The sequence below is a fragment of the Toxoplasma gondii genome, chromosome IX (genome assembly GCF_000006565.2).
Source record: "Toxoplasma gondii ME49 chromosome IX, whole genome shotgun sequence".
NCBI classification, from domain to species: Eukaryota; Apicomplexa; class Conoidasida; order Eucoccidiorida; family Sarcocystidae; genus Toxoplasma; species Toxoplasma gondii.
Window position 1 is genome coordinate 4,360,018 of NC_031477.1, and position 22,908 is coordinate 4,382,925.

Sequence of the window (22,908 nt, forward strand, 5' to 3'; positions counted from 1 at the left end):
GAGCACGCTGAAACTGCGACAGTCTTGTCGAAGCAGGACCGTGTCTCCCGTTACAGAAACGGTTCAAACGAAAAGAAAAGGTATATCTCCCTTTTTTCCTGTGCCGGAATAATGAGTATCAGCGCCCGTCTAAATAGCAAAAGAAAAACAGACGTGTGTCCTGCACCTGTACATGCTGAGCGCTAAATACGTCGGGAGGATTATCGCATGCGTGAATCACCCTCCTTCGCATGTAACGAAAAGACACACAACGCTTTCCCTTGAACAAGCTCTTGCAACCGTTGTCTTGCATTTCGGACCGAGTGAACTGTATTGTCTTTTCTTCCGTTGAAACTTTGCGTGTCGTGGGTACCGCATGGCTGCCTTCGTTTTCGATACAATCGCAGTGTCAAATCACGTCGCAGAACTTCAGCGGAGTTATTTCCATCGGTCGGCTTGCCCTTTTTGCCTGTGCGGCTGTCATCAAGGCGGAAGAGTAGACGTGTAGCCACTTCGTATGGGACGTTGAAATAAAGGAGTTTTTGCTTAATTCGATGTCCGGAAACGGAGAAGCGGGGGCTCTCTCTGTTACGAGCATCGTTCGGCGCTGTACGGACGAAAACGGCGTCGGTCCTCTCGTATTTCTTCTAAATTGTCCAGTTTTATGCGTGCGCACGTTCTGCTCACAGGTCGACACCGAACTGAAATGTATCGTGCTGAGTTACTGCTGTGAAAAATAAGTTTCAACGAGATTGTCAGTTTGGCTCCTCAGACACCGGTCCTCCTTAAAAGCCGCCGTGCGATCGATTCGAGAAGCGGCGTCTTTCCCTCCTTGAGAACAGCAACTGGGGTCACAAGGGTCTCCTAGATTCTACGGCCTCTTTCTCCAGCAACGATTCAGAACCACTGCCACGAAGTCATAGTCATGGCGACAGCGGAAAAGCTTGGCAATATCGCCACCAATATTGTCCTCGTGAGGCGAGAACTTTCTGCACGCCTTTCTCCACACTCCTCGTCTGTCGGTGCATCCCGCTGTTGATGTCTGTCTCTGTCCAGCGCGTATATGGTATCATTCGAGAGTCTCAATAGTTCAGGACCCTATAAGCTTCCGTTTCGTCGGATTTGTTTTTACTGAAGGTTTATGTTATTGGCGAGGCACCGAGATGTGTTATCAAGAGACCGCTGCGCCCTTCCTCACCGGAACCGGTGTTTAGCAGGTATCCTATACGTATATTACGTCCCCAGCCATGTGGCAGGTGGACGTGCGTTTTTCTTGAGGTTATCACCGTACAAAAAGCGTTATTCGCGTAAGAGAAACACAGAATGAACCGTGCTCTCTTTGTGCCGCCCTTCTTCCGTGTTTCATCGTGAGTGTTAGCGTCCGTCTGCGCTGCATTACAAAATATTTCCTACTCAGCTTTTGTCCCGCGTGGTCTGTGGCTCAAACGTGCTCCTCAGGAGAAAGTGGCTCAGGACAAGCTCAAGGCCGCATACGAGGCTCGCTGTCAAGACCAGAAGCCTGAGGAAGAAGCACAGCATGAAGCCAGTGGGTCCCCACTCCCGTATTTGTGTGTCTGCACCGTAGTATATATATGCACTTCGACTGATATGGACAGAACGAAAGGTACTGAACTGTACATGCGGATGTAACGACGGCGCAACAGTTCGAATCCGTTCTGTCCCCTCGGCCTTGTAAATGAGGGGACGCTTCCAGTTGAATGCTCACTACAGGTTTAAAATGGTATGTACATTCACGTTTGTCTCAGTTCTTGTTTCCGTTGCTGACATCAAGCATGCGATTTCTGTGTCGGCTCTTGGGCTTACTTGATAAGTGAGGCGCGGCGGATTTTCACATGTTTTTCGCTGCTCTTTCCTGCTGTGCGTCTTAAGCTGCGCATAACGTATTTCCGTGTGCTCCTCTGTTGTTAACGTGAGGAGAACACAGCGAACCCGTTGTTGATGAAGAGGCGGTGTAAGGTGGTTCCTTGTTGAAAGGGATGTCAGCTGTGCTGATTTGGAGCACGAGTCGGTTGACTGCGTGCCTGCAGACGAAGAAGCAGAAGGAGGAGGTGATGGTCTCATTGACATTTCGCACTGGCGCGAGAAAAGAATGCAACAAATCAAGGTATGGCAACCGTATTACATCCACAGGACAGAACATTTCGAGTGGGAACAGCGCGGAATCTGCAGTCCGCAGAAATCTCTAAGTAATGGGGAAACAATTGAGGTGACTCAGCATCATCATGCGAGTGTACGTACGCAGGCGGTGGTGTGGGTGTCTTAGGTTCGAGCAGGGTGGCATTGTCAATGGCCACATTCCTCTTGGCAGTGTCGAATTCAGGAAGTTGTTTCCGCGGGATTTTGTCACCGAACTGATTCCTCGATTTGCGAGCTACATACGTCCGTTCAGGAAGCGCGAAACAAGCAGGATTTATACCGGCAACAGGGCCATGGAAAGTACGAAGAAATCGTAGAAGAAGAATTCCTTCCAGCTGTGACCAAGTCGAAACTTGCGGTGAGTGTTTGAATAGAGTCAAAACAACGCGTCGTCCAGCTCGGTTGGAGCTGGCAGTTCCGTACCTTTGTTCTTTGTGCGGGATTTCGGTTCTCACTCCAGGTGTTCCTTACCTCTCTCAGTCTGTCGTTCTCGATAGAGCACAGTGTGCTGCATTGCGTTGCTGACACCACCCAAAGTGTCTCAAGTTGTTGCCGATCTCCTTTTGCTGCTTTTCATGTTGGTGTTTTCTGTCCAGATCTGCCACTTCTTCAGTCCTACCTTTGACAGGTGCAAAGTCATGGACAAGCATCTGACCGAACTTGCACTTCTTCATCTGGAAACGCGTTTTATGAAGTGAGTGTACTTCTGGATTTCCGAACGTTTTGTCCAGGCTACATTTTTCACGTGTGATTGCAGTCATGAAATTCCAGAGTCATGCGGTCAGATACTGCAGGAGCGTGCCGTGGAACTGGCGTGTATGGGTAAGTAGAATACAGCCCAGATGTCAGTGTGTGCAGAAATGTCCGTACTGATGAGAAACACTGACATATTCTGATTTCAGTAGCGGCGGATCGATATGACTGGCAAGTGGCCATGATGTTGTGCATCTTGTATACAAGTGTTGGTTTTTTCAACTATACGCTGGATACCATTTTACTCAATGCACCTAACATGGGGGGGCATGAAAGGCACAGCAGAACCTGAATACAACAAACAAAGACATCCAAGATTTAATCCAGTAGTCCGATATGTAGTATATGCTACCCAGTCCCGATCTATATCTGTATACCAACCGAGCAACAATGACGCTAGAAACATCTGTTACGAGGGGGCACCGCTTAACCATCTCGGGGAGCGCATGTCTCAAGTAACGCCATTAACCATATAATATTGTCCCAGTGGCCTACGGGCGGTTGTCTACAAGCTTATTACACTGGAATGGAGGAACGTGAGCATGCAACACTTTTTTCACCAAGCTTTCAGCCGGGACGTATCAACGTTTCTGTTTGCGCTACAGAATCAATGCAGAAAAGGCACCGTTTTTCTCGCAAAAGCTCCACATCCGGTGCCTGCCGTCAGTTGTTTTGTTCAAAGACGGAATCGCAGTGCACACGATAGTCGGCTTTACGGAATTAGGTGGTGTGGATGATTTTCGAAGAGCCAAGCTGGAGCGTCTCCTTCTCAAGTACAAGGTTGTCGAGAGGTGCCTTGGAGTAAGTCAAGAGAATGTGTCTCTGATGAAGACCCACTTTCTGTCTTTTCATATGTGGAGATATCGAATAGGTGCTCCAGACCACGATGGAAAATGTTTTTTCACCGGCAAACGGACAAATGTGATTATGCCGTGGGTATCCGCTGGACACACGGAGTGACTAAGTTGCCGGCTTACGTAATATTTTCGTACAGTTATTGTCAGTGCAACGAGGCTCCGTAGGATTTGCGTCATAAAGATGAAGCGAACAAACGTGTGTATCCCCTTCTCTTTTTTGGTATTAATTTAAAAGCGTGCTGTTTCCTCCCATGACAGGCTGTTAATGTGTCGCGGGCGTCCATTCATGTCGCCCCTTTTGCGGTTTTTTTGTTATCACGGGACAGGACAACATCAGCGACGAGTCAGATGACGAGTCGGACAACAATTGACGGACGCAACGCTTTGCTTGACAGATTTCCTTGGAGATTTTAACTACATACCACGTGCAGTGCACATCCTGGTGCACCGTTTCCCTCTGGACCGGCCACCGGCTGGGCTCGTATACGTCGAATGGAACGTGTGCTTTTCACTGGTACCTCTCGACACGGATGAGTTTGCGTTCGTCTGTCCAGGAAGGTGGTTATACTCATGTGCTCGAGTATGCTGAGGCTCGCAGCAGTGTATGAAGCGTTTTTGCTGTGTACGGTGTTATGCAATAATATGCTTGTCAATCGCCGAGCTCTCTAGTGCCGCCTGCAGAAACCGTGAATAATGGCCTGCGGAGGAGTGCACGCGGCACGCTTGGGAACAGTATACGATGTTCAAAGCGCGCAGATTTTATTCGACATCTCACAGAAAGAGCGGAAATGTAGAAAGCTTATTCTCTTCCCATTTTCGTACAAGCGAGAGGTTAAAGTTTCGCAGAAACTAAATTTCGTGGTAACAAAACGCACATCTGAACAAAACAAAGGAAACTCCCTCACGCCGCCCGTTACAGATGTGCATCCGCTTTGACCTCCTGTATTCGGAGCCGCTGACGCCTAGGAAATGTGAACAGTTAATCGAGGTTCTCCTTAGTTGAGACGAGCGATCCCGGCAAGCCTGGTATGGCGGCCAAGGTTGCTCTCCTCAAGGCGATGCGTGGTTCCGCGAGTACAAGCAAAAACATAAATTCAACACCTCGGGTAGAATGTACTTCCAGGGGCGAAAGATGCTGAATATCTTTTTTGGGGTACGCTGAGGCATGCAGTATGTTCGACTGAGTTTCGAGTGGAGGTTCCAAGACTCCTACATCAGCAAATACAACAAAACCATGCAGCCTGCAGACCCACGGTTGTGTTCATTCCAAAGTGGTAGTCGCACCATATTACGGAGCGCTAAAGAGATACATTCGTCACTTACTCTAGTAATCCGAAAGCCATCTCCGCCTGCGCAGCCTCCCTACGCACCCCCGGTCTGGATTTAATTTAAGCTTCCTTGTAGACTGAATGATAGCTGTTCTTGCTTTCAAAATTAACTCAAAGTCTATCCCCAAACGCTGTAAGTTTGGAGCAGCGAAAACGCTGCCCCCAAGAGTCTTCCGCACGTTCAGGTGGGGAGACTCATTCAACCAGATAAGGCTACTTGACAACAAAGTCAGCCGATAATTCCGCAGAAGCATCACATCCAGCTGCGGACGCCACGGTTACGACCGTTCGGTGCCCGGTACCAGGGTGACGCGGGAACTGTTTCCTCCTTGGTATCATCAGTTAGAGCACCATGTACAACTCCCGCTCCACAGCAACAATAGCATTATTGCACTCTATCTGTGAAACGTACCGTCTTCTGTAGCTTTCGGTTTCCGCTGGAGTCAAGGTTGAATTTTAATAACGGCTATAGCAGTCTTGCTCACTGAGCACCAGTAGTATCTGTACGCTTGACGCCGGAGCATACGTTGTTCAAACGTCACGCTGACGAAAACGGCTGCCTCAAACATGTGTACGTCCTGAATAGGCTCATGCAGCGACAAGGATACACACGGGGGGAATTTAACTGATTTGGACAGTATACATCTGTCTATTTTCAGCTTTGAAGGGAAAAACAGCCAGTCGGTACAGCACAAAGTGCAGAAACTGCCGTGGACTGGACCGGCGTATCCTATTTTTCAAGCTTTGATACCGCGATGTCTCACCTGGTCCCCTCTCTTGAAAGGTGTCCAAACACGTGGTTAGTTCGGAGTAACTGTGGTGCTATGACAGAAGAAAAGCTAGAAAGGCCCTGAGCTATCCCAGCCAGGTCGTGCCACTTCTCCACCTTTCAGCCGAAGAAATGAGATGCTTCGGTCCGCTATGAACAAAGCAGGTACAAAATTAAGTCTTCGGCTTGGCGGAAGAACTCAGTACGCATAAAACGCTCAGCCATCATCAGTTCTTTTATAATGTCGGGCTTTTGCAGTCCCCGTTGAAGAAAGGCTTTCACACCTTGCGTGACATTCCGGGTCACCACTTCTGAGTAAGCAGTTTGGAGGCCTTCTGTAAGTTTTCGTCGCTGACGCTCATGTCACTGGTCGATTTACCACATTCACCGTCTCGTGGAAGTCGCCTATCACGTATCCGATCTCGAAGAACAGAACATCGTGAACTCCCACAGCGAGAACCCCCGATCGAGCATCCCTCTTGTCTTCAAGAAAACAACTGGAAAAGAAATTTGCTTAACAAACGGGGGCTTGTCATCCTCAGACTTCAAAAAAGTGACGCATAACACAGCTTCAACGTCTGTGTACTTCTTAAAACATGTTTATGCTCACTCGCGTTGTCACCATTGATTGATGAGGCCTGATCTAGCTGACCGGACCAACCATTATGGAATTCTCGGACGTCCAACTGTGCTACTCACTAGCGACTTTCGACAACCAGTCATCTAGAAAATCAATGTAAAAGTTGATTACGAAGCACACCATTTAGCTGCTGCAGTTCCGTATCTGTTAAACGGTACATGGGTGCGTGTCTCGACACAAACTAGCGTCTTCTACCCCTGATCGCTCCGCTCCAGGAATTGCACGAGGCATTTCATTCGTGTCCCTGCGAACTTCGTTACACCCCGCAGCTCAACGCCAACAAAACATGCTAATTTTAGGTTCCCCGTGAAAGTCTAAATCCTTCCAGCCCCCTGGAAAAAGATGAGGAGCAAAAAGAGTCAGACACGCTGAGAAGCGCCGCGATGTGAAGGGCCCACGCGGAGGCAATTTACAGTCTACCCCCAACCGCATGTGTTTGTAGAGATAACACGCCATCAACGAAAATGCAAAACCCAGGAAGCCGGCATACCCTCCGACTCACCCATGCGCTGTTCTTGTCCGACGTTGGCACTGCTTCGGCCTATACAACTGATCCTGCCATAATGTTGCACACGAGGAAAAACTCCATGCGTAGCCGCTCAAAAGACGCAACTGGACGGTCACATTCCGGATCATCTTTCGACCCTCCGGCACGCCTATCCGGTTGATACGTGCACGTCGCCTGACACCGGATATCCTCGAGATACCTGCTCGTATCTCATTTCGCAGCCTCCCTGTCAAGAGGATGAATGTGTGAAGTGCTGCCCTTCTTTGTCTGCACGTTGTGGGGTGCTGTCTGGCAATCAAGATATCGGAATACGGCAAGGCGTTGCCAATGAAGTCCAACGGCAAGGTTGGTATTTGTCGGTGGCACTCTCGAGCACACACACTCATTTTGGCGTTCCGACGTCCCCGGGTCTCCTCGGGAGGTGCCTGGTCCGGCTGCCCATCTGGAAGCCTTGCTCGTTCATTTTGAATTCTATGAATAACACGATCAAATCATCAATTGCGAAAAAGAAATCTTTGCATGCATTGCTGCTCGCATTGTCAGGTGTTTCGAGCTGGCACTTGATCAGTTCTGCCTTTCTTCACGGACTCCAAGTGGCTTCGAATGCTGCCAACGTAATACCTTCGATGCGGCAGTGTGCCACAAGCGAGGCCTGTTAATTGCGCAGGCAGACTTGTCGGATTCATACTTCCGGGTGACTTAACCGACGGTCCCCTAAACATCGAAATTGGGGTAAAAAAGTGCCACTGTTTAAAATAGCACACTAATGATATTTCTGTATCACGTCAGGATTTCCCTGGTCCATGTCAGGCACCCTTTGCTGTCTCGAAGGGTGTGACGCCTCGGCTGAACAGAAGTCATGTATGCGTGGTCTCAGCAGGGGTAACGAATCGTGGTGAAAGATTATTACAGACACCCCAAATTAAAATCCAACTTGACTCCCTATAAATGTGAAAGAATCGTCATCAAGCTGAAAAGCACAGAAAAAAAACAGCAACGCACACACATACACACGCACACAACAGAAACACATGAGAGCATGCCTACACTGGTGGGAAGGTTCAGTCTGACATTGTCTTTCTTAATGTTTTGCAGGCAGCCTTTGTTGCCTGTGTACTGTCACCGATCTCCCAATAGTCGTGGAAGCTTTCTCTCGGTGCACCGGAAGGCGCGCTCTGCCAGATACAGCTGCCTCCAATCTTAGTTTCATCATCGATATTCGTCCGCAGTGAGAGCGAAACGTTCATGTTGGCTCATCAACGTCTAAGGAGCAACCCTCTTTCAGAACTGCGACGAAACAGACGATCTTACATTTGTGCGCAAAACTTGAGGCAAGCTTTCACTTGTTAGTTGGTCGTGAAGTGACTTTTCTGTGCGAACCTGGCACTGGTCACGTCGCCCAAAATGTGGACTTCAGGAAATCGCCCTGGCCTTCACGCGCGTCAGTAACTACCCATTTCAGCGGGACAAAGCGAGAAAAAGTCGTGCACCTGTGAACGTGTGTATTTGTTCCTTGCCATGTTCACCCCTTATCCGCGCGATTCAACCACGAAAGTGGTCGATATCTGCTTTGCATCCACGATTCATCCTCTCACCTGTTCCGACACGACTGTCGCGGCTCGGTTAGGTCTCGATGCGCAGCCGGAGTCGCGGCCTACAAAGTCTGGGTCCGAAGCTCCAGATGCGTTCGCTGGACCTAAACTCTCTCCCAACCCTCTCGTCTCATTTCGGGCGTCTCTGTCTGAGGACTTTGGACCGCCGCGCTTCCCGGCACCGGGAGTCGCCGTTCCTGCGTCAGCTGTCTCCGTGGGAAATGGTCGCGAAGCAAAGGCTCCTCCGCCGGCGATGGCACGTGAAATCACGTCGACCGCACCATGCGGCCCTTCACCTGGCCGGGTGTTGCTTTTGGAAGCTCCCGCCCCTGACTGGCCGAGCCCGGCTCCTGAATCTCTGAAACTCGAACTAGCGCAAGCGGCGCTTGCGCCTTGACTGCCTCCAGAGAAACCCCCCGCCTCCGCATCACGTCCGGAGAAGTAAGCCGCTGGAGCCCGCAGTGTCTGATGATCTGCGCCCGAAACCGCGGCTGCAGCCAGCGCGCCGCCTTGGCCCGAAGGGTAGTAGAACGCCGTGCCTGAGGCGGCGTGAGCAGCCATCAAAGACGACGACGGCATGGGGGACTGAGACTGGAAGCCCCGATCTGCACCCAAAAGCGCAGCGAAAGCCGCACATGGGTACAGAGGTGGCGCAGAATAGTAGCCGCCGGCGCCATTTGGAATGTAGGTCGAAGCAGGAGGCGGCCCTGCGTTGGGCTGTCCAGCGCTGAGGCCGCCAGAAGAGGGAACAGTTTGCAGATATCCAGAAGTTGTCGCGTGCCGGTCGTAGTCTTGGAGCTCCTCCGGCGCAATGTGTCTCGAAGCTGCCTTGATCTTGCCGAGTTTCCCCTTTGTAGCGCCGGCACCTCCTCTTCCGCCCTTCGAGGCGCCCGCCGCCGTGAGCGCCCCGAAAGGGGTCAGGGGCGGAAGGGTAATGCGGATTTTCGACGGCTTCAGATTGCTCAAAGGCCCATCAACAACCAAGTCGTACTTGAGGTAGTGGTGAATCAACAAACGCCAGATGGGAGGCTCCGGTACACACGGCGTGCCCGAAAGCGTGGAAGCCCCCGGACCTACCTGCACTCCACAGGGGCCGAGAGCGTTCCCGGGCAGTCCCGTGGTGCCACTCCCTGGGGGCGGAGCTGCCGGAGCCCCTGGCGGCCGGGCAACCCGGGGCATGTAGTTTGCGAGGACAGTGGCATTGCCACAAATGATGAGTCCGTACTTTGCTCGTGTCATAGCCACATTCAACCGCCGCGAGTCCGCCAAAAAGCCAATCCCCGTGTTGCTGTTGGACCGGACGCACGACAGGAGAATGAAGTCTTTTTCTCGACCCTGGAATGCGTCGACGGATGCGACTTCGAGGTCGGCGAACGCCGCTTGCCCAAGGGTTGTCTGGCGCTGAAAGAGTGACGAAATGTGAGCCCGCTGTCCGTCGTACGGCGTGATGACGCCGATCTGAGAGGCTTTCAAACCGCATTTGAGGAGGAACGTGACGATCTTTTCGATGTTGCTCGCCTCGACCCGGTTCACGTACGATGTCCCCGATCCGCTAATTTCTTCCGACGCAGTCGAGTGGTAGAAAAACATCGGTCGCTCCTCGTTTGGCCAGGGGAACCGGTGGTCGCCAGGCCCCTGGTGAAAGTAGGTGCGTTCCGTCATGGTGACGCCGTTCTGAAGCTCACCCTCGTAGAAGAAATAGGATGGGAAGAACGACAGAGCGGGATGCATGCGATACTGAACCTTGAGTCGAAGAGGCCGGTGGCCGAGGGCCAGGAGCCGCGAAAAGAGAGACGTCGCCAAGCCCGCAGCCGCGGCCTTCTTGCTCAACACAACGGGCCCCAGCTGGCAGTGGTCCCCTATCAACACCACTTGTTTGGCCCCCAGGACGATCGGGATCAGACACTCAGGCTCCGTCGCTTGCGCGGCCTCGTCGATGACGACCTGGCGGAAGCGAAAACCCTGCAGGCGATTGTCCCCCGCGCCTACGCAAGTTGTACAAATGACATCGGCAGTTTGGAGAATCTCCATTTCTGCCCGAGAAATCAACAGCCGCAGCCGCCGCTCATCCGCAGCTGCGAGCTCGCCGGTCTGCTCTTTGAGTTGGATGTATTTGGCCATCTCGTCGCTGCTCCCGGTCTTGAGCTCGAGAACCTTTTTGTGGAGCGCCAGGTTTTCCACGCAGAAAGAAGTGAGGGAAGAGGAAGCGCCTTCGCGCGACTTTGAGTACATGCGAATGACTTTGAGACCTGTGCGATTGATTCTTTCGGCCAGCTGGTCCACGGCTACGTTACTGGGAGCGACAACGAGCACCTGGCCGCCCTCCTTGTTGACGCGGCCTGCACAGCGGGGGTGGATGTGAGAACCAACCTCACTCAGCTTCACCATCTGGTAGACGAGTGTGCTGCAAGTCAACGTTTTCCCCGTCCCCGGCGGTCCTTGAATGAGCGAGAGCGGGTGCTGCAGGGCGTAGCGAATGGCCAGCATTTGACTCGGATTCAACGGAGCGAGGTTGGGAGCTGAGATCTGCAACGGCATCGGAGTCTGGATGATCTGGTGCTCCATCTGCTTCCCCATCAGCGTGTGGTACAGGTAACTGCTCACGCTGATTTCATCCACTGCGAGCTGGCGCAGAGCCGCCTGCATGCGCTCAAACGAAGTGCTTTTCCAGACGAATTCGATGGTGTAGAGAAGCGGCACCGGGCTGTCCCAGGCTCCCTTAGCATTTGGCGGCTTCTTGACTTCCACAATGACTTCTTCGCTGTCTTCAGAGAAGCGCGTTATGCTGCCAGTGCAACTCCACTGCACAAAATTCCCATCTCCTTCAAGTCCCGCGGTTCCGCCGCTCCCCACGCCGTTCGAGCTCGTCGCCTCGTTGCTGTACGTACACCCCGACCCGTGAGACCCCCCGCTGCTTGCAGGGGCCGAGGAAGAGGCACCGGACAAAACAGACTTGGGCAGCACCGTCGATATTTTCACTTCGTCCCCAGCTGCCACGCGAACGTTGCACCCTTCGTCTCGGGAGTACATGAAGTACGCAAGGCGCCGCCGGTTCAGGCCTTGTTCCCACCGCAGTTTGACTCTCACGAGCTTCTGGCCGTCCTTTATTTGCTTGTCGAAATCCGCTTCAGCTTGCACGAGAGGCGCGAATGTTCGCTGGTAGTCGAAGCCGTCCTCGTACACCAGTTTCACGCACGGAAGAGGCGCCTCTTCCTCTGCATACAAACCAAAAACGAAGGAAGGGTGACGGATATGTGCATCGGAGCCGCGCCTACAATATGTAATTTGTGCAGGGGTGTAGGGACGAAAGTAAAACAGAACTCCAAGTAACGTCGATGGAAAAATATGGACAGGCACTTACGATGTGTTTGTACATTGGCGGACTACGCATGCATGTGCCCCACACAGTGTTTTGGTCACAAAAAGGACGTATGCGGAGTGTCCATCTCATGCTCTGCATGTGTGTGTGTTCCCAGAAAAGCTACGGAACGCTTCTTAAAGGGAAACACGCAGAAAATGCAAGGACTCATGCAGAAGGAAGATTCAGGCGGTCAAGAGGGAACCTCTTCTCACCGCCTTCGAGGAACCGACCCGTCGGACAACCGGCAACGCACGTGTAATAGGTGTCTACCCTACCTAAATGGGTCAATATCCTTACAAGCGACTTTTGGTTTGTCGAACTATCACAACCCGATACTTCAATACCAGTCCACCGGTCACGGTGGATCCTTGAAAAAGTCATGCTCCAGTGCGAGTGTGGACTATCAAGAGAACGAGCCATCACGACTGGATTCGCGAGATGCATCTGCCAGAGTTCCCTCGATTTTTTTCCAGTCCTCGCCTTACTGGTTTGGCTGAGCTCCTCGAGAGTCGCTTGAGGATTCTTTTGCCAAAGTTCCTCCAGTCGCTGAAGTTGCTGCGTGGTGACAACATGGCAATCGCGTTGTTCCTCTGCCGTCAGCGTTGATCGGACAAGCCAGGGAAGAAACGATTTGCCTTCAATCAACGGCTGCCACTGCGTGAGGTCCCATCCGCTCTGCTTCAGAGCACCGCTCGACAGACAGGGCTCCCTGACGGCAATCACAAAAAGAGAGATACTCGCGATATGAAGAGGACCCTTCACAGCATTCTTGCATTTGCACATTTGCCTAAGGAAAAGCAGACCGCATTCCTGCATCAGAGATCTCCACTTCAACGCCGTTCTCTCTGCACAGTTCCAGCCTATGCAAAACATTTCCACTGCTCGATACTACTGCTCAGTTTGTGATGAGGAAGCGGACCAGGACGACTGTGACCAACGAAGAGGTAACGGAACAAGTGTAGTCAACCGCGTTCAATATGTAGAGAGATGGGACTTGAAGTGCCACGATTTGCATTGAGGGTACAAATAGATAACTCGCCACTGTCGCTCACCGGCATATGAGGACGACAACACCTTCTTGTTCCGCAGGGATAAGGCCGAGAAGGAAAACATTGCGACTTCCGCACTGGAAACATTCGAGCGTGCAGTCACCTGCGTACGAGAAGGGCAAAAACATCCTTCTTAGGAGAGATACAACCGCAGAACAAGCATTCTCTAGCTCCCCATCACTAGTTCTTAAAAGGGGAAGAGATGGCGTAATCCCAAGCGGCAACTCGTGGCATGTATTATGTGAAAGACGAAAGACCAATGGACGTCGGCACCTGAGACAAGGTAATACACCTGCAAGAAGCACGTCTAGCTGCCATTGAGTCTCCTTTACAGCGATAGGCTCCAGACGGTAAACTCTTCGCTGAATCAGAATGCGTCGTCATTCTTTCTACGCCACACCGAACAAACGCAGGCGCTCCGACGCTGATAGCTTGGAGTAACAGCATGCGTCAGTCGAGCACAAGGGGAAGACGCGCATATGTCATATCTCTTGCGAGCACCGCCTTACACTAGAGTTTCTCTTTTGAGCCATGTAATGATCAATGGTTGCCGTTGAAACGCCGTCGTGAGTTCCACTCACTCCTCCCCCGGGGGAGTTCCAGCAAGACGAGCGTGCACAGTCGCTTGCGAGTTGCGCCTAGAGAAACTTGGCTTTTTCAGGAAAGGGGTCTACACGTATTATAGAAGTACCCCCCCTTTTTATCTCTTTTACAGGAACGCCACTTCACGTTTTCTATGCCTGGTATGCAGGAACGACTCTCAACGCCGCTTCACTTAAACCACTACGGATCCTCCATTCGAGTATGGGTGCCAGAGCACGTCGGCAGTTAGACGTAGCCACCACGAGTATTGGGCACCCTTTGCGAAGCCGTAGATGAGTTTTACATGAACAGAGGGATGACACGTTCGTGCGCGCAGTCGATGCAGAGAGAGGTAGACGTACCGAGCGGTCCCTCGGGATGAAGCATGACTTCTCTGTGTCGGCTTTTGACCAAGTGGAAGATGATGTGGGAACCCATGCTGCTTCCACTGGCGCTGCAGGGGCTGTTGCAGAAGTATTTGTTGCAGCAGCAGCATTTCAAGACACAGTCTGGAGAGCTAGCACCGCAGTAGCTGCAGGCGTGTTCCGGAATTTCCTTCGTGGCCTTTCCGCCACGGCCATGGTCCTCTTTCAGTTCCTCTCTGGGTTCTCCCGCGTCACCGGCGTGCACGCCATTCGGGGTGCCATCCTGAGCGCACTTTCTGTGACTTTCTGGCACCTCCCCGGAACCAGAACGGCCCACTGTTTCTTGGCGTTCGGCAAGCGAGCTTAACGTGGCGACGGAGGCATCGACGCTTCCGGAGGGACCCGGGCCAGAGTGTAAATTCGACCAGTCTTCCTCGGGAGCCAGGTGAAGACGATCGAGTTTCTCCTGCAGGTCTTCTACCGCTCCATCTCCTGAAACGCCGCCACTCGGAAGAGGACATCTCTGCGGACTGGCAGTTGAAGCGTCTGCTTGCTGGTAGGCTTCATCAGAGGTGTTCCTCCCGCTGGACGGGGGATAAGAATCTAGGCGTGCGGTGGGGCCGCTCGGAGGTAACGGCGAAGAAAAATCCTCGTCAACGTCCACTCCCGGAACAGTCGACACCGCTCCACCGTTTGGGGTAAAATTGAGATCCGCTGCATCGAAAATGAAGTCCGAAATATCGAAGCTATTTGGTGACGCCATGTTGACAACCAAAGAAGCCGTCAAATTGGCAGAGAGGAAAGGCACCCTTTGCGTTTCTTCCCTCAAGCCACACTCCGACAATGCCTTCGGCTGGCGACAAAAACAGACAAACAGAAACTCGGACACCTGCAAACTGGGCAAAAGGAGTACCAGGAAAGGGGACAAGCGGCACTTGCATGCAAGATGTGCCCAAAGAAAACGAAGCGAGTAGACACCACAGCTCTCGTATCGGGAAAACGTTTTCACTCTTAGAGCGCAGAATGCAGACATGCCCGATGGGAAGTATTGGCATACGACTCCACAAAGGGTTCGTGCGGGAAATTCCGTCCAGTATTGAACGCCGCAAAACAGAGGTGGCAGCTAGAGGGCCTCAGGGTTGCGAGGAAAGTCCAGAGGGAGTGAACCGAGTCAAAAGATGCCCCTGTCGACCACTAGTTGTCCCGAAAAAATGACGTAGAAAGTTGAGTGAGAAAGCGAAGTCGGGTTGGAAAGAGTTGGCACCACCCGCAAAACAACATGCGCAAAGAAGCCAGTTCTCTACCAACATGGAGTGAACGACATGGAGACTGAAGGAAAAGCTGTGGCTTGTCTCTAGTCAGAGAAGCTCCCGCCTCTATTCCATTTGTGCCACCATGAAGAACATTCAGGAAACGTAAATGTGGAGCGAATCGACAAACCATCTTCCTTATTACGAAATGTAGTCTTCTTCATTCCTACTTGCCTTGATTCAACCACACCTTTCACGGCGCAGACAGTGGGCACACCCGGGTTGCCGGCTACAATATTAGGGTTCAGAGATGAAAGTCTTTTGTTCGTTTTTGCTTAAAGAGTCGAAGACAAGTAAGAAATAAGCACAGTAAATTACCATTTGTTATCGAGAAGTCACTCCAATTTGTCTCATGGCCACTCATCGATGCCAAGGTGAGACCCGTTGCATGCGCGGGCCGCGGCCACGCAAACTGCCAGTTTCACCAACCCGTCCAGAACAGCTCCTGCCCGTTTGTTACTTGTTTGACAGTCCATTTTCTCTTTTGAATTGATCATAAGGATAACGGAACACGCAATGTTGTGTTACAGATTCATTGAGGGGCGGGTTGTCTGGAGAAAAAGTCGATCATCGAGTCCTGACGCGAGCGGCTAGTTTAAGTTTTGAACGAATATGCGGAGTGCGTCAGCTGTGTTTGTTCTAACACGTGTTTTCTTCATCCTTCTTCAGTTAGTTTCCTTCCGCGTGCAAGTTTGAGAGCGCTCAGGAGCTACACAGAGCAAATTTGGTTCTTGTTCAGATCAGTTCGCCTTGCCTCGGCTGCCCTTGTCTGTTCAAATTCGGCGGTCACCACTGGAACAGCAACTATATCTGCCCCTCCCCTCCGATTCCGAGGAAATGAAACGCCTGCACAATTTTAGGCTCTTAAAATTCTCACTGAAAGTCTTTATCCAAGAAGTGGCAGCCCAGGAGGGACACGCATAGCACCTTGGTTCCCGTTTTTGCTGACGAGTTCACGGAGAAAAAATCCCCCTTGTACGATGTACGAATTATTTCACACTTCTCCGTGGAAAGGTCTGGAGTCCTTCCGGCGATTGTCCGCTGTGCATTTGCAGCAGACGTGTCGGTTGCTGTTAGGCAGTACTTATTGCGGAACGGTCGCTACGTCAGAACACAGACAGCGTCTACACATCATTGGATCTTCTAGAATGCGGGTCATCCATGCGCTGCAAGTCCACCTGGCGGCGGTCAAGACTAAAGCGTTGACAGAACCGTTCCCTTGTGGAGTATCTGCTGCCTTCATTGGAGAGTAGACAGAAAGTTGCTGGACTTCATGCGTATCATTCGTAACAAGAGATACACTGTTTCAGTTGAAATATGCTCTCCGTTCAGTAGTCGATAGCGCGTTTGACAACTTGTTTTTCTTGCTACGGCCCACGCGCTTAATTAGCACCTTTTTACGAAGCAATTAGAAACACATCAGTCAGTCAGACCCCGAGATACAGCTGTAAGGAAGTCCCAGTCGCCGTGGCGTACCATTCGTGTCTGTAATCCGTGACCAGAACGTAACACTCGGGCGTATCTGTAAGGAGGAAGGGACGCATCATTTCTGCACCCTACACAATAGGGAAAAGTGGTACTATCTGGACTGCAGATGTTCTGGTCCGGTAACAAGACGTGAACAAAGCGTAGTTGCCTCCTTGTAATTAATTTACATAAAGGCACACTGCGCTTCGCAGTGGAAATTTTTCTTAAGGGCATTCATAATGATAAAAAGGTCTTGGCAATGCCGTGGGAAAAACTCAAGGGCGTGAATGCCGTATACGTTCGTATGTCCGGTTTCTAAATAAAAAAAATGCCGGGAAACCCGGAGGCACCCTCTTGGAGTTCGCAACGATCAACAGAGAATGGGACTAGGCGACATGATCATCAGGTCGACAAGGCATGTGCTTCCCCTCTCAACGATCCGAGCTGATAGATGATTTCATGGGTATTCGTTCAAAAATAAGGAACCTCAAGACTGAATGGCTGACTCTTGAACGACGTTGTTAGTCGCTTTCTCCCGGAGTGCACGTCCTTCTCAAACTAGGTAGAAAGTCTCCGTAAAGCCTTTTCAGTATATCAGTGCGGCGGCTTTCTTGCTCAATAAAACACCCACGCATATTGCCCGGCTTGCCACTGCTTCACCCTATCTCCTGCATGCGCAGGACAGGCTCCGAAACTCGTGGCGTCTTCGCCGTCCAAGAGGCGACGTTGACAACTCCCTCCTGCCTCTCAAAATCTTCTTGTCTCTGCAGTTGCCTCTGTCAGCTGTCTTAAAAGCCATATCAGATTTTCGTTGTTGGCATCAGATCACCTTCAGTTGTGGCCTCACGGAGTGTTTAGAAGTGGACAAGACTCTCTGACGGAACTTGGCTGCTGAATGAGGCTCTAAACGAGTTTACAAATGACAGCTTCACGCTATTCTAGCAAACTATTCAGACGATTCGAGGCTTGTCTGCGCTTGTAGCGTTTTGTCGTCTCCTTCAACAGCTGTGTTATTGACACTTTGCAGCGTTCGGTCCGCTTCCGATGCCTTGGCTGAATGTCCCTTCAGGATCGAGTTCAGTGTCAGGCTGTCGATCAACTGGGTGTCCCAGTTGCCCAGAGGTCTCCCGTCGAAAAGCTCAGTGTCAGAGAGCTTCTCTGTCGCCGCAGCAAGACGTTGCTTGAGTTCTCCATTCAAAATTAACAGTTTCGAGTTGACCTGAGGTAGCAGCCCCTCGAGCTGTCTAATAAATTCGTCCAGTCCGATGATGTTCTGCAGTTTCCCGGCAACAACCTGATCGATACCTAAATCGTTCCAGTTTGTGATGCGGCGCAGGTTGGACAGGGCAATTTCCACTCTACCCGCCTTGCTTTTGAGGCCCATCTTTCGGAAGGCACTCAAAAGAACGTCGGGCTCGAGCACGCCTTGCATCTGTTCCCTCTTAATGAAATCAGATAAAGTCTTGACCATCAGCTTGGAAACTTTGTCCTCAAAACCCTTCAAGGCTTCTGAAATGTTTGGTTCCATACGGAAGAGCCTTTCGCTGTCTCCCCGCAGTTCCTTTTGGACTGCCGGAGCAAGAGGTGGAGCAGATGTGTCGGGATTCGTTGCTTGGACTTCAGACAGCCTTCTCCCAGTGCCGCTTTGCTTACCCCGGAGACCCTCTTCGTAGATTTCCTCTATGCGCTGTTTCATGCGTGGCGACAGGGGTGTCTCTTGGTCATAAAGGAGACTGTCTCGCAGAGCTCCTGCAACCCGTTCGTAATTGTTCTTAACCCGCTGCATTTGCATCCACTTGCCACGGGCCAGGTCTAGCACCGCTTTCTCATCTGCTGGAAGCGTATCACGGATCGCTCCTTGTACTAGGCCCTCTACACCGACACGTTTGAGCACCGCCTCGACCGTCTCTGAGTCCACAGCTTTTCTGCGCGTAGTCAACTGGCGGGACACTTCCTCGGCCATATCTTTCCTCAGTGCTTCAATTTTTTCCTCGAACTCAGCAACTTTTCCTGTCTCTTTGGTGCCGGTGGGTGTCAACTTCAGGCGTTCTTTTGCCTTCTCCAAAAAGCTCATGACCGCAAGCCGACGGGGGGTAGTCTCAATCTTTCCCCTGATAATAGGGGAGAAGCTAATTTCATCTAGTAGTTTGTTGAATTTGGGAGAGGTTGCAGGTTTCTGCAGGGTCTCCTTGTTGCTTAGCCTCTGTATGAGACTATCCTTGAGATCAACAATGTTCTTTTGATAATTCCTAACCAGGCCCGTGACGCGATCTCGATTATCTTGTCGTTTTAGCAAGGCTGCAAATTTGTTTTCTAGCTCACTCAGTTTTGAGGACACAGCGTCGTCGCCGCCCAGAAGCGTTGGGAGTCCAACGCGCTCCACCAAATCCTTCAGCTGGTGCTCACCCAACAGTCCATTTAAGCTATCTATTTGAAGGATGGAACCGAACAATTCTTTCCTTCGTGCTTCTGCTTTCGATCGGAAGTCCTCGATCGCAGTATCCCATTCTTCTTTCAAGGCACCGCGTTCGGCTTTCTGCACAGCGTGGAAGAACGACACCGCACTCTCATTGAAAAGACTGTCGAACCGAGTTTTGATATCGTCTGAGAGGACTGTGAACTTCACCTTCCCCTCTTTCTGTATCGTACCTGTCTCTTTCCCTTCCTCTTGTGCCTTCAACGATACAGCACCGTAGGTCGCAGTAAACCCAATCACCAGTAACACGTACCACAGCCGACAGGTAGCCATGGTGACAAAAGCCGCAAAAAAATGTGCCGGAGACCACCTGGAAAGACCCTCTTCTTATGAAACCTTCAAACAGAAGGTGAACCTGCGTACGTCACGGGTCTTAGTCACGAAACGGATACAGTCCAAAATGAAGTGGCACAAAAGGCACAGATAAGGACCATTAGGGAAAGGAAACGAATTTACTGTTCTGACTGCCATAGTGTGTGTCCCGAAACCGCCCCACTTTCATTGCAAATGGAGGGGAACCAGAGAATATGCCCCTGGTGCCCCAGCTCGGACACACTTTTTGCCAGGCCAATCCGGCTATTTAACAGGCGGAAGGAGGAACATATCACAAGGATAGATGGGCTCTGGGAAATACAGGCACCTGACCATTTTGTGATGCAGGTATTGGATGTGTAGTCCGTAGGCTGTCTCCACTGCATGCGTACACTGGAGCCCTGCCTTGTTAAGTTTGTTTTTGACTTCTGCTGCGTAGGCTGACGCTTGTCGAGACATGCCAGCATCCAGGTGACTTGAGCGGAACAAAGAGAAGGAATACTTCAGCAGACTGGTGACGCTGATAGTCACACTCTGCACATTTGATTGGCTCATAAACCAAGCCCACCTCGCCCTGTCCTTTTTTTAAAGGCGCCTGCGAACGTGGTTGATAAAAGAAAGCGTATTAATAGCGGGAGGAAAATGCTGCTCAGGCTGTAGTTCGGTTAGCGCCACCGACCGAGACGGGGTTGTCTCTCACCCACAAAACGTTGAGCGGGCTGATACCGGCTTGAGGGCCTACTACTAACACCAGAAAATATCCACGTGGAGGTGTCAGGGATAAACAGTCATGAGCGACTCTGTTTGCATCCAGCTGTTAACCAGTGCCACCAGAAGCCGAGTGGTAGCATTGTGGCGCCTCATTCTTTGGCTGCTGAGGGCCGGTCACGAAACAAACGCTGTACCTACAGCAACTGGAACAACTTGAGTGTCATTGGCGTACGCCCATGTCTACTCGCTCTTGTTTTACTCTTAAGGTTAGTTCCCTGTACAACACCGCGAGAAAAAGCTGTACAGATACCAAAATGAGGCTTATCTCCATTTGCGGACTTCTCGTTGGTTCTGCCTGCTTGGTGGTTCCGGCCATAAAGCCAGAAGCGCAAGAAACTGCGTAAGTGCGGTCACAGTTCTTACGTCTCGAAACGAAGCCCATCTGCGCTGTCGGATATCCAGTGTTGCGATGAGGGACGTTGCAGACACATTCAGGTGCGTGGGGGGGCTGAACAGCAAGGTTGCCGCTAGGAATACCTCCCTAAATGAAGCTCTTGCCGAAGTTTCACGAAATGTTGCAACTAAAATCAAGCAAGAGCAAACGGGTAATAGCAGCTTGTGCGTTTCTGAGAGCTTTGGGTGAAATGTGTGCCACTCCAGCAGAACTACTGGATGAAGCAGATCGACACGAACGCACTGCGAGCAACCTAGAGCAAGTAAAGCGGCGTGAGAGTGACAGGCACCAAACGGTCATGGAACAAATGAAGGTAACGCAGGGCCGTTCCTTATCCCCACTCCGCTGTGCGACCAACTGATCTTAGCAAGGAGCTGACAATGCTGTGTCGTCTCTGGGGAGCAAGATCCAAGAAGTAGAAAAGGAAGAGCAAGAAGCAGAGGCAAGACACTTTCGTTTGTTTTTCTGTCACATTACAATTTGAGTCCTTTCTCAGCAAGAGCTGGCCAAAGAGGAAAACCTGCTTCGAAGCATCTCTAGTCACCAGGTAAATCCACATGGTGACGTTCTCGTATATGTACACTGAACACACTCAATCAGGCTGAGCCTTCTAAGGCCACTATTCGCTCTTCCAGAAGTCCCACAGAAGGGGGGCCTACTGTAGTGGACCAGGATCAGCTTGCTGCACAAGAAGGAGAGGAAGCACTTAAGAAGGAGAAAAAATCAATTGAAGGCTGTGTCTCGGGGGAGACGTCGTTTCTCCGAAAGAGAAAGTTTCGTACAGATACCGTTGAAGCGGCGTAGAACCCGTATAGCTGAATAGAATGTGCTTTTCTAGAATGCTGTTCTCTACCCGCAGTCATGGTACGCACAACTGCGCTTGCCTGTTCCCACCGTTTCAACAACAGTTGTACCGTGAAAAAACGGAGTATCAATAGGTCCTTGAGGTGGTCGCTTATCTCCGGGACATCGAGGAGTTAAGAGAGGAATCAGCAGAAGACGTGACTTCCAGTGACAGGTTTGCTCGAGGAAACAGCACGTACGATCATGAGAACGACTGTGACCAGTCTCGACAACACCACAGAAAAGCACGGTACCACCAACGACTGCAGAACGACGTTGAATGCATCACAACGTAGCTCTACAGCAGACACTGGTACGTTTACTGGGTCTGTGCGTTCGGTCCCCTCTTGCGGCCAACGGAAGTCGTGAATCTCCTGTTGAACTGCTGTCTCTTCTTTGCGCGACCGGTGGGTGGCTTCTTCTTCTCCTTCTTGGCGACCTTCGGGGTCTGATTCTTGACTTTGCCGGCACGGGCGAGGGAACCGTGAACTTTCCCTGCAAACAAGGCACGAAGTCGAAGGAGTACGTATCATGAAGACAGCGTCTCCCAGAACAGCATAAATGAATAAACCACTATCAAACATACGAACCCTGAACAGTGGAGTCCGAATGACGCGTATACCACCAACTAATACACCGTCATCCACACTACAGCGGATTTTTACTTTTTTCCCGCCTCCCTACCCTAGCCATCCTACGACTGCAAGAATAGAACCGTGGGGCAGCAAGCCTCAAGCATGCACTCGTCAATTTTTCGTTTCAATCATTAGCGTGTTCCTCACAGTACATGTGGTGGGAACGGTTCAGCATGATCAGAACATTCTGCAGACAAACGAATAGGCAGGCTGGGCGTAGTGATTGTGTAGTTGGCTATGACGTGCCCCACAGAGAAAGTATGCTTACCCATGGTAGCGACTTTAAACGAATTTCAACACTCCACTCAAGTCCTTCAACGCAGTATCACACTTCGAACAGCGCGCCGCGTTAAAAACTGCAGCTCAAGAACTTCCTTAATTGCGTGAACGACTGAAAAGGAAGGTGAACGACAGCCGTAAGCTTTTTTTGTTCCCGCACTCGACAACTGCATGCAGCGGCGCTGCTTGGGAGAGAGAGGGTCGGAGAAAAAGGCAGCGACACAGTTTCGGCTGTCCCCGACAGCATGCGCGGTGGATCCTGTGCGTACACGGTAGTACCACCACCCCGGCCACCAGGAGAACGGCTCGTTTGTAAAGCTGGAGGCAGCCTCAGTATAAAAATCGCGTATTTTTTGCTACTCGTAGGCTACAGCCGGACGACAGATGTGTAGTCTTTCGTAGCGCAGTGGGTGAAGTACGTACAGCCAACTACAAGGCGAAGTTCGTACTAAGTGAACTGTGGACGTCCATTCTGCTGAGA

The 22,908-nt window shown here is 51.3% G+C and overlaps 5 protein-coding genes across 5 annotated transcripts; 2 read left to right on the forward strand and 3 right to left on the reverse strand.

Moving 5' to 3' along the window:
* Positions 1 to 262: 262 nt before the first annotated feature.
* On the forward strand, positions 263 to 4,696 carry TGME49_291810 (thioredoxin domain-containing protein). The gene is made up of 7 exons (XM_002368482.2): positions 263 to 952; positions 1,438 to 1,525; positions 2,028 to 2,104; positions 2,390 to 2,494; positions 2,733 to 2,830; positions 3,495 to 3,690; positions 4,073 to 4,696. The coding sequence occupies exons 1-7, from the start codon at positions 905 to 907 to the stop codon at positions 4,115 to 4,117; spliced, it is 657 nt and encodes a 218-aa protein (XP_002368523.1). The 5' UTR covers positions 263 to 904; the 3' UTR covers positions 4,118 to 4,696.
* A 1,448-nt stretch (positions 4,697 to 6,144) lies between these two features.
* TGME49_291820 (RNA helicase (UPF2 interacting domain) protein) lies at positions 6,145 to 15,531 on the reverse strand. The gene is made up of 5 exons (XM_002368483.2): positions 13,938 to 15,531; positions 12,997 to 13,096; positions 12,430 to 12,653; positions 8,587 to 11,798; positions 6,145 to 7,961 (listed from the first exon to the last, which is right to left on the reverse strand). Exons 1-5 carry the CDS (start codon positions 14,971 to 14,973, stop codon positions 7,914 to 7,916), a joined length of 4,620 nt encoding a protein of 1,539 aa, XP_002368524.2. The 5' UTR covers positions 14,974 to 15,531; the 3' UTR covers positions 6,145 to 7,913.
* Positions 15,532 to 17,663: 2,132 nt separating this feature from the next.
* On the reverse strand, positions 17,664 to 19,466 carry TGME49_291830 (DNA double-strand break repair rad50 ATPase, putative; the record flags this gene model as incomplete). Its single annotated transcript, XM_002368484.1, has 1 exon — positions 17,664 to 19,466. The coding sequence occupies one exon, from the start codon at positions 19,464 to 19,466 to the stop codon at positions 17,664 to 17,666; it is 1,803 nt and encodes a 600-aa protein (XP_002368525.1).
* Positions 19,467 to 20,459: 993 nt separating this feature from the next.
* TGME49_291840 (hypothetical protein) lies at positions 20,460 to 22,185 on the forward strand. Its single transcript, XM_018782148.1, has 6 exons — positions 20,460 to 20,616; positions 20,679 to 20,821; positions 20,877 to 20,983; positions 21,038 to 21,112; positions 21,167 to 21,217; positions 21,271 to 22,185. The coding sequence occupies exons 1-6, from the start codon at positions 20,531 to 20,533 to the stop codon at positions 21,472 to 21,474; spliced, it is 666 nt and encodes a 221-aa protein (XP_018636472.1). The 5' UTR covers positions 20,460 to 20,530; the 3' UTR covers positions 21,475 to 22,185.
* RPS30 (ribosomal protein RPS30) lies at positions 21,833 to 22,420 on the reverse strand (the record flags this gene model as incomplete). Its single annotated transcript, XM_002368486.1, has 2 exons — positions 21,833 to 22,008; positions 22,417 to 22,420. 2 exons carry the CDS (start codon positions 22,418 to 22,420, stop codon positions 21,833 to 21,835), a joined length of 180 nt encoding a protein of 59 aa, XP_002368527.1.
* Between the last annotated feature and the right edge of the window lie 488 nt (positions 22,421 to 22,908).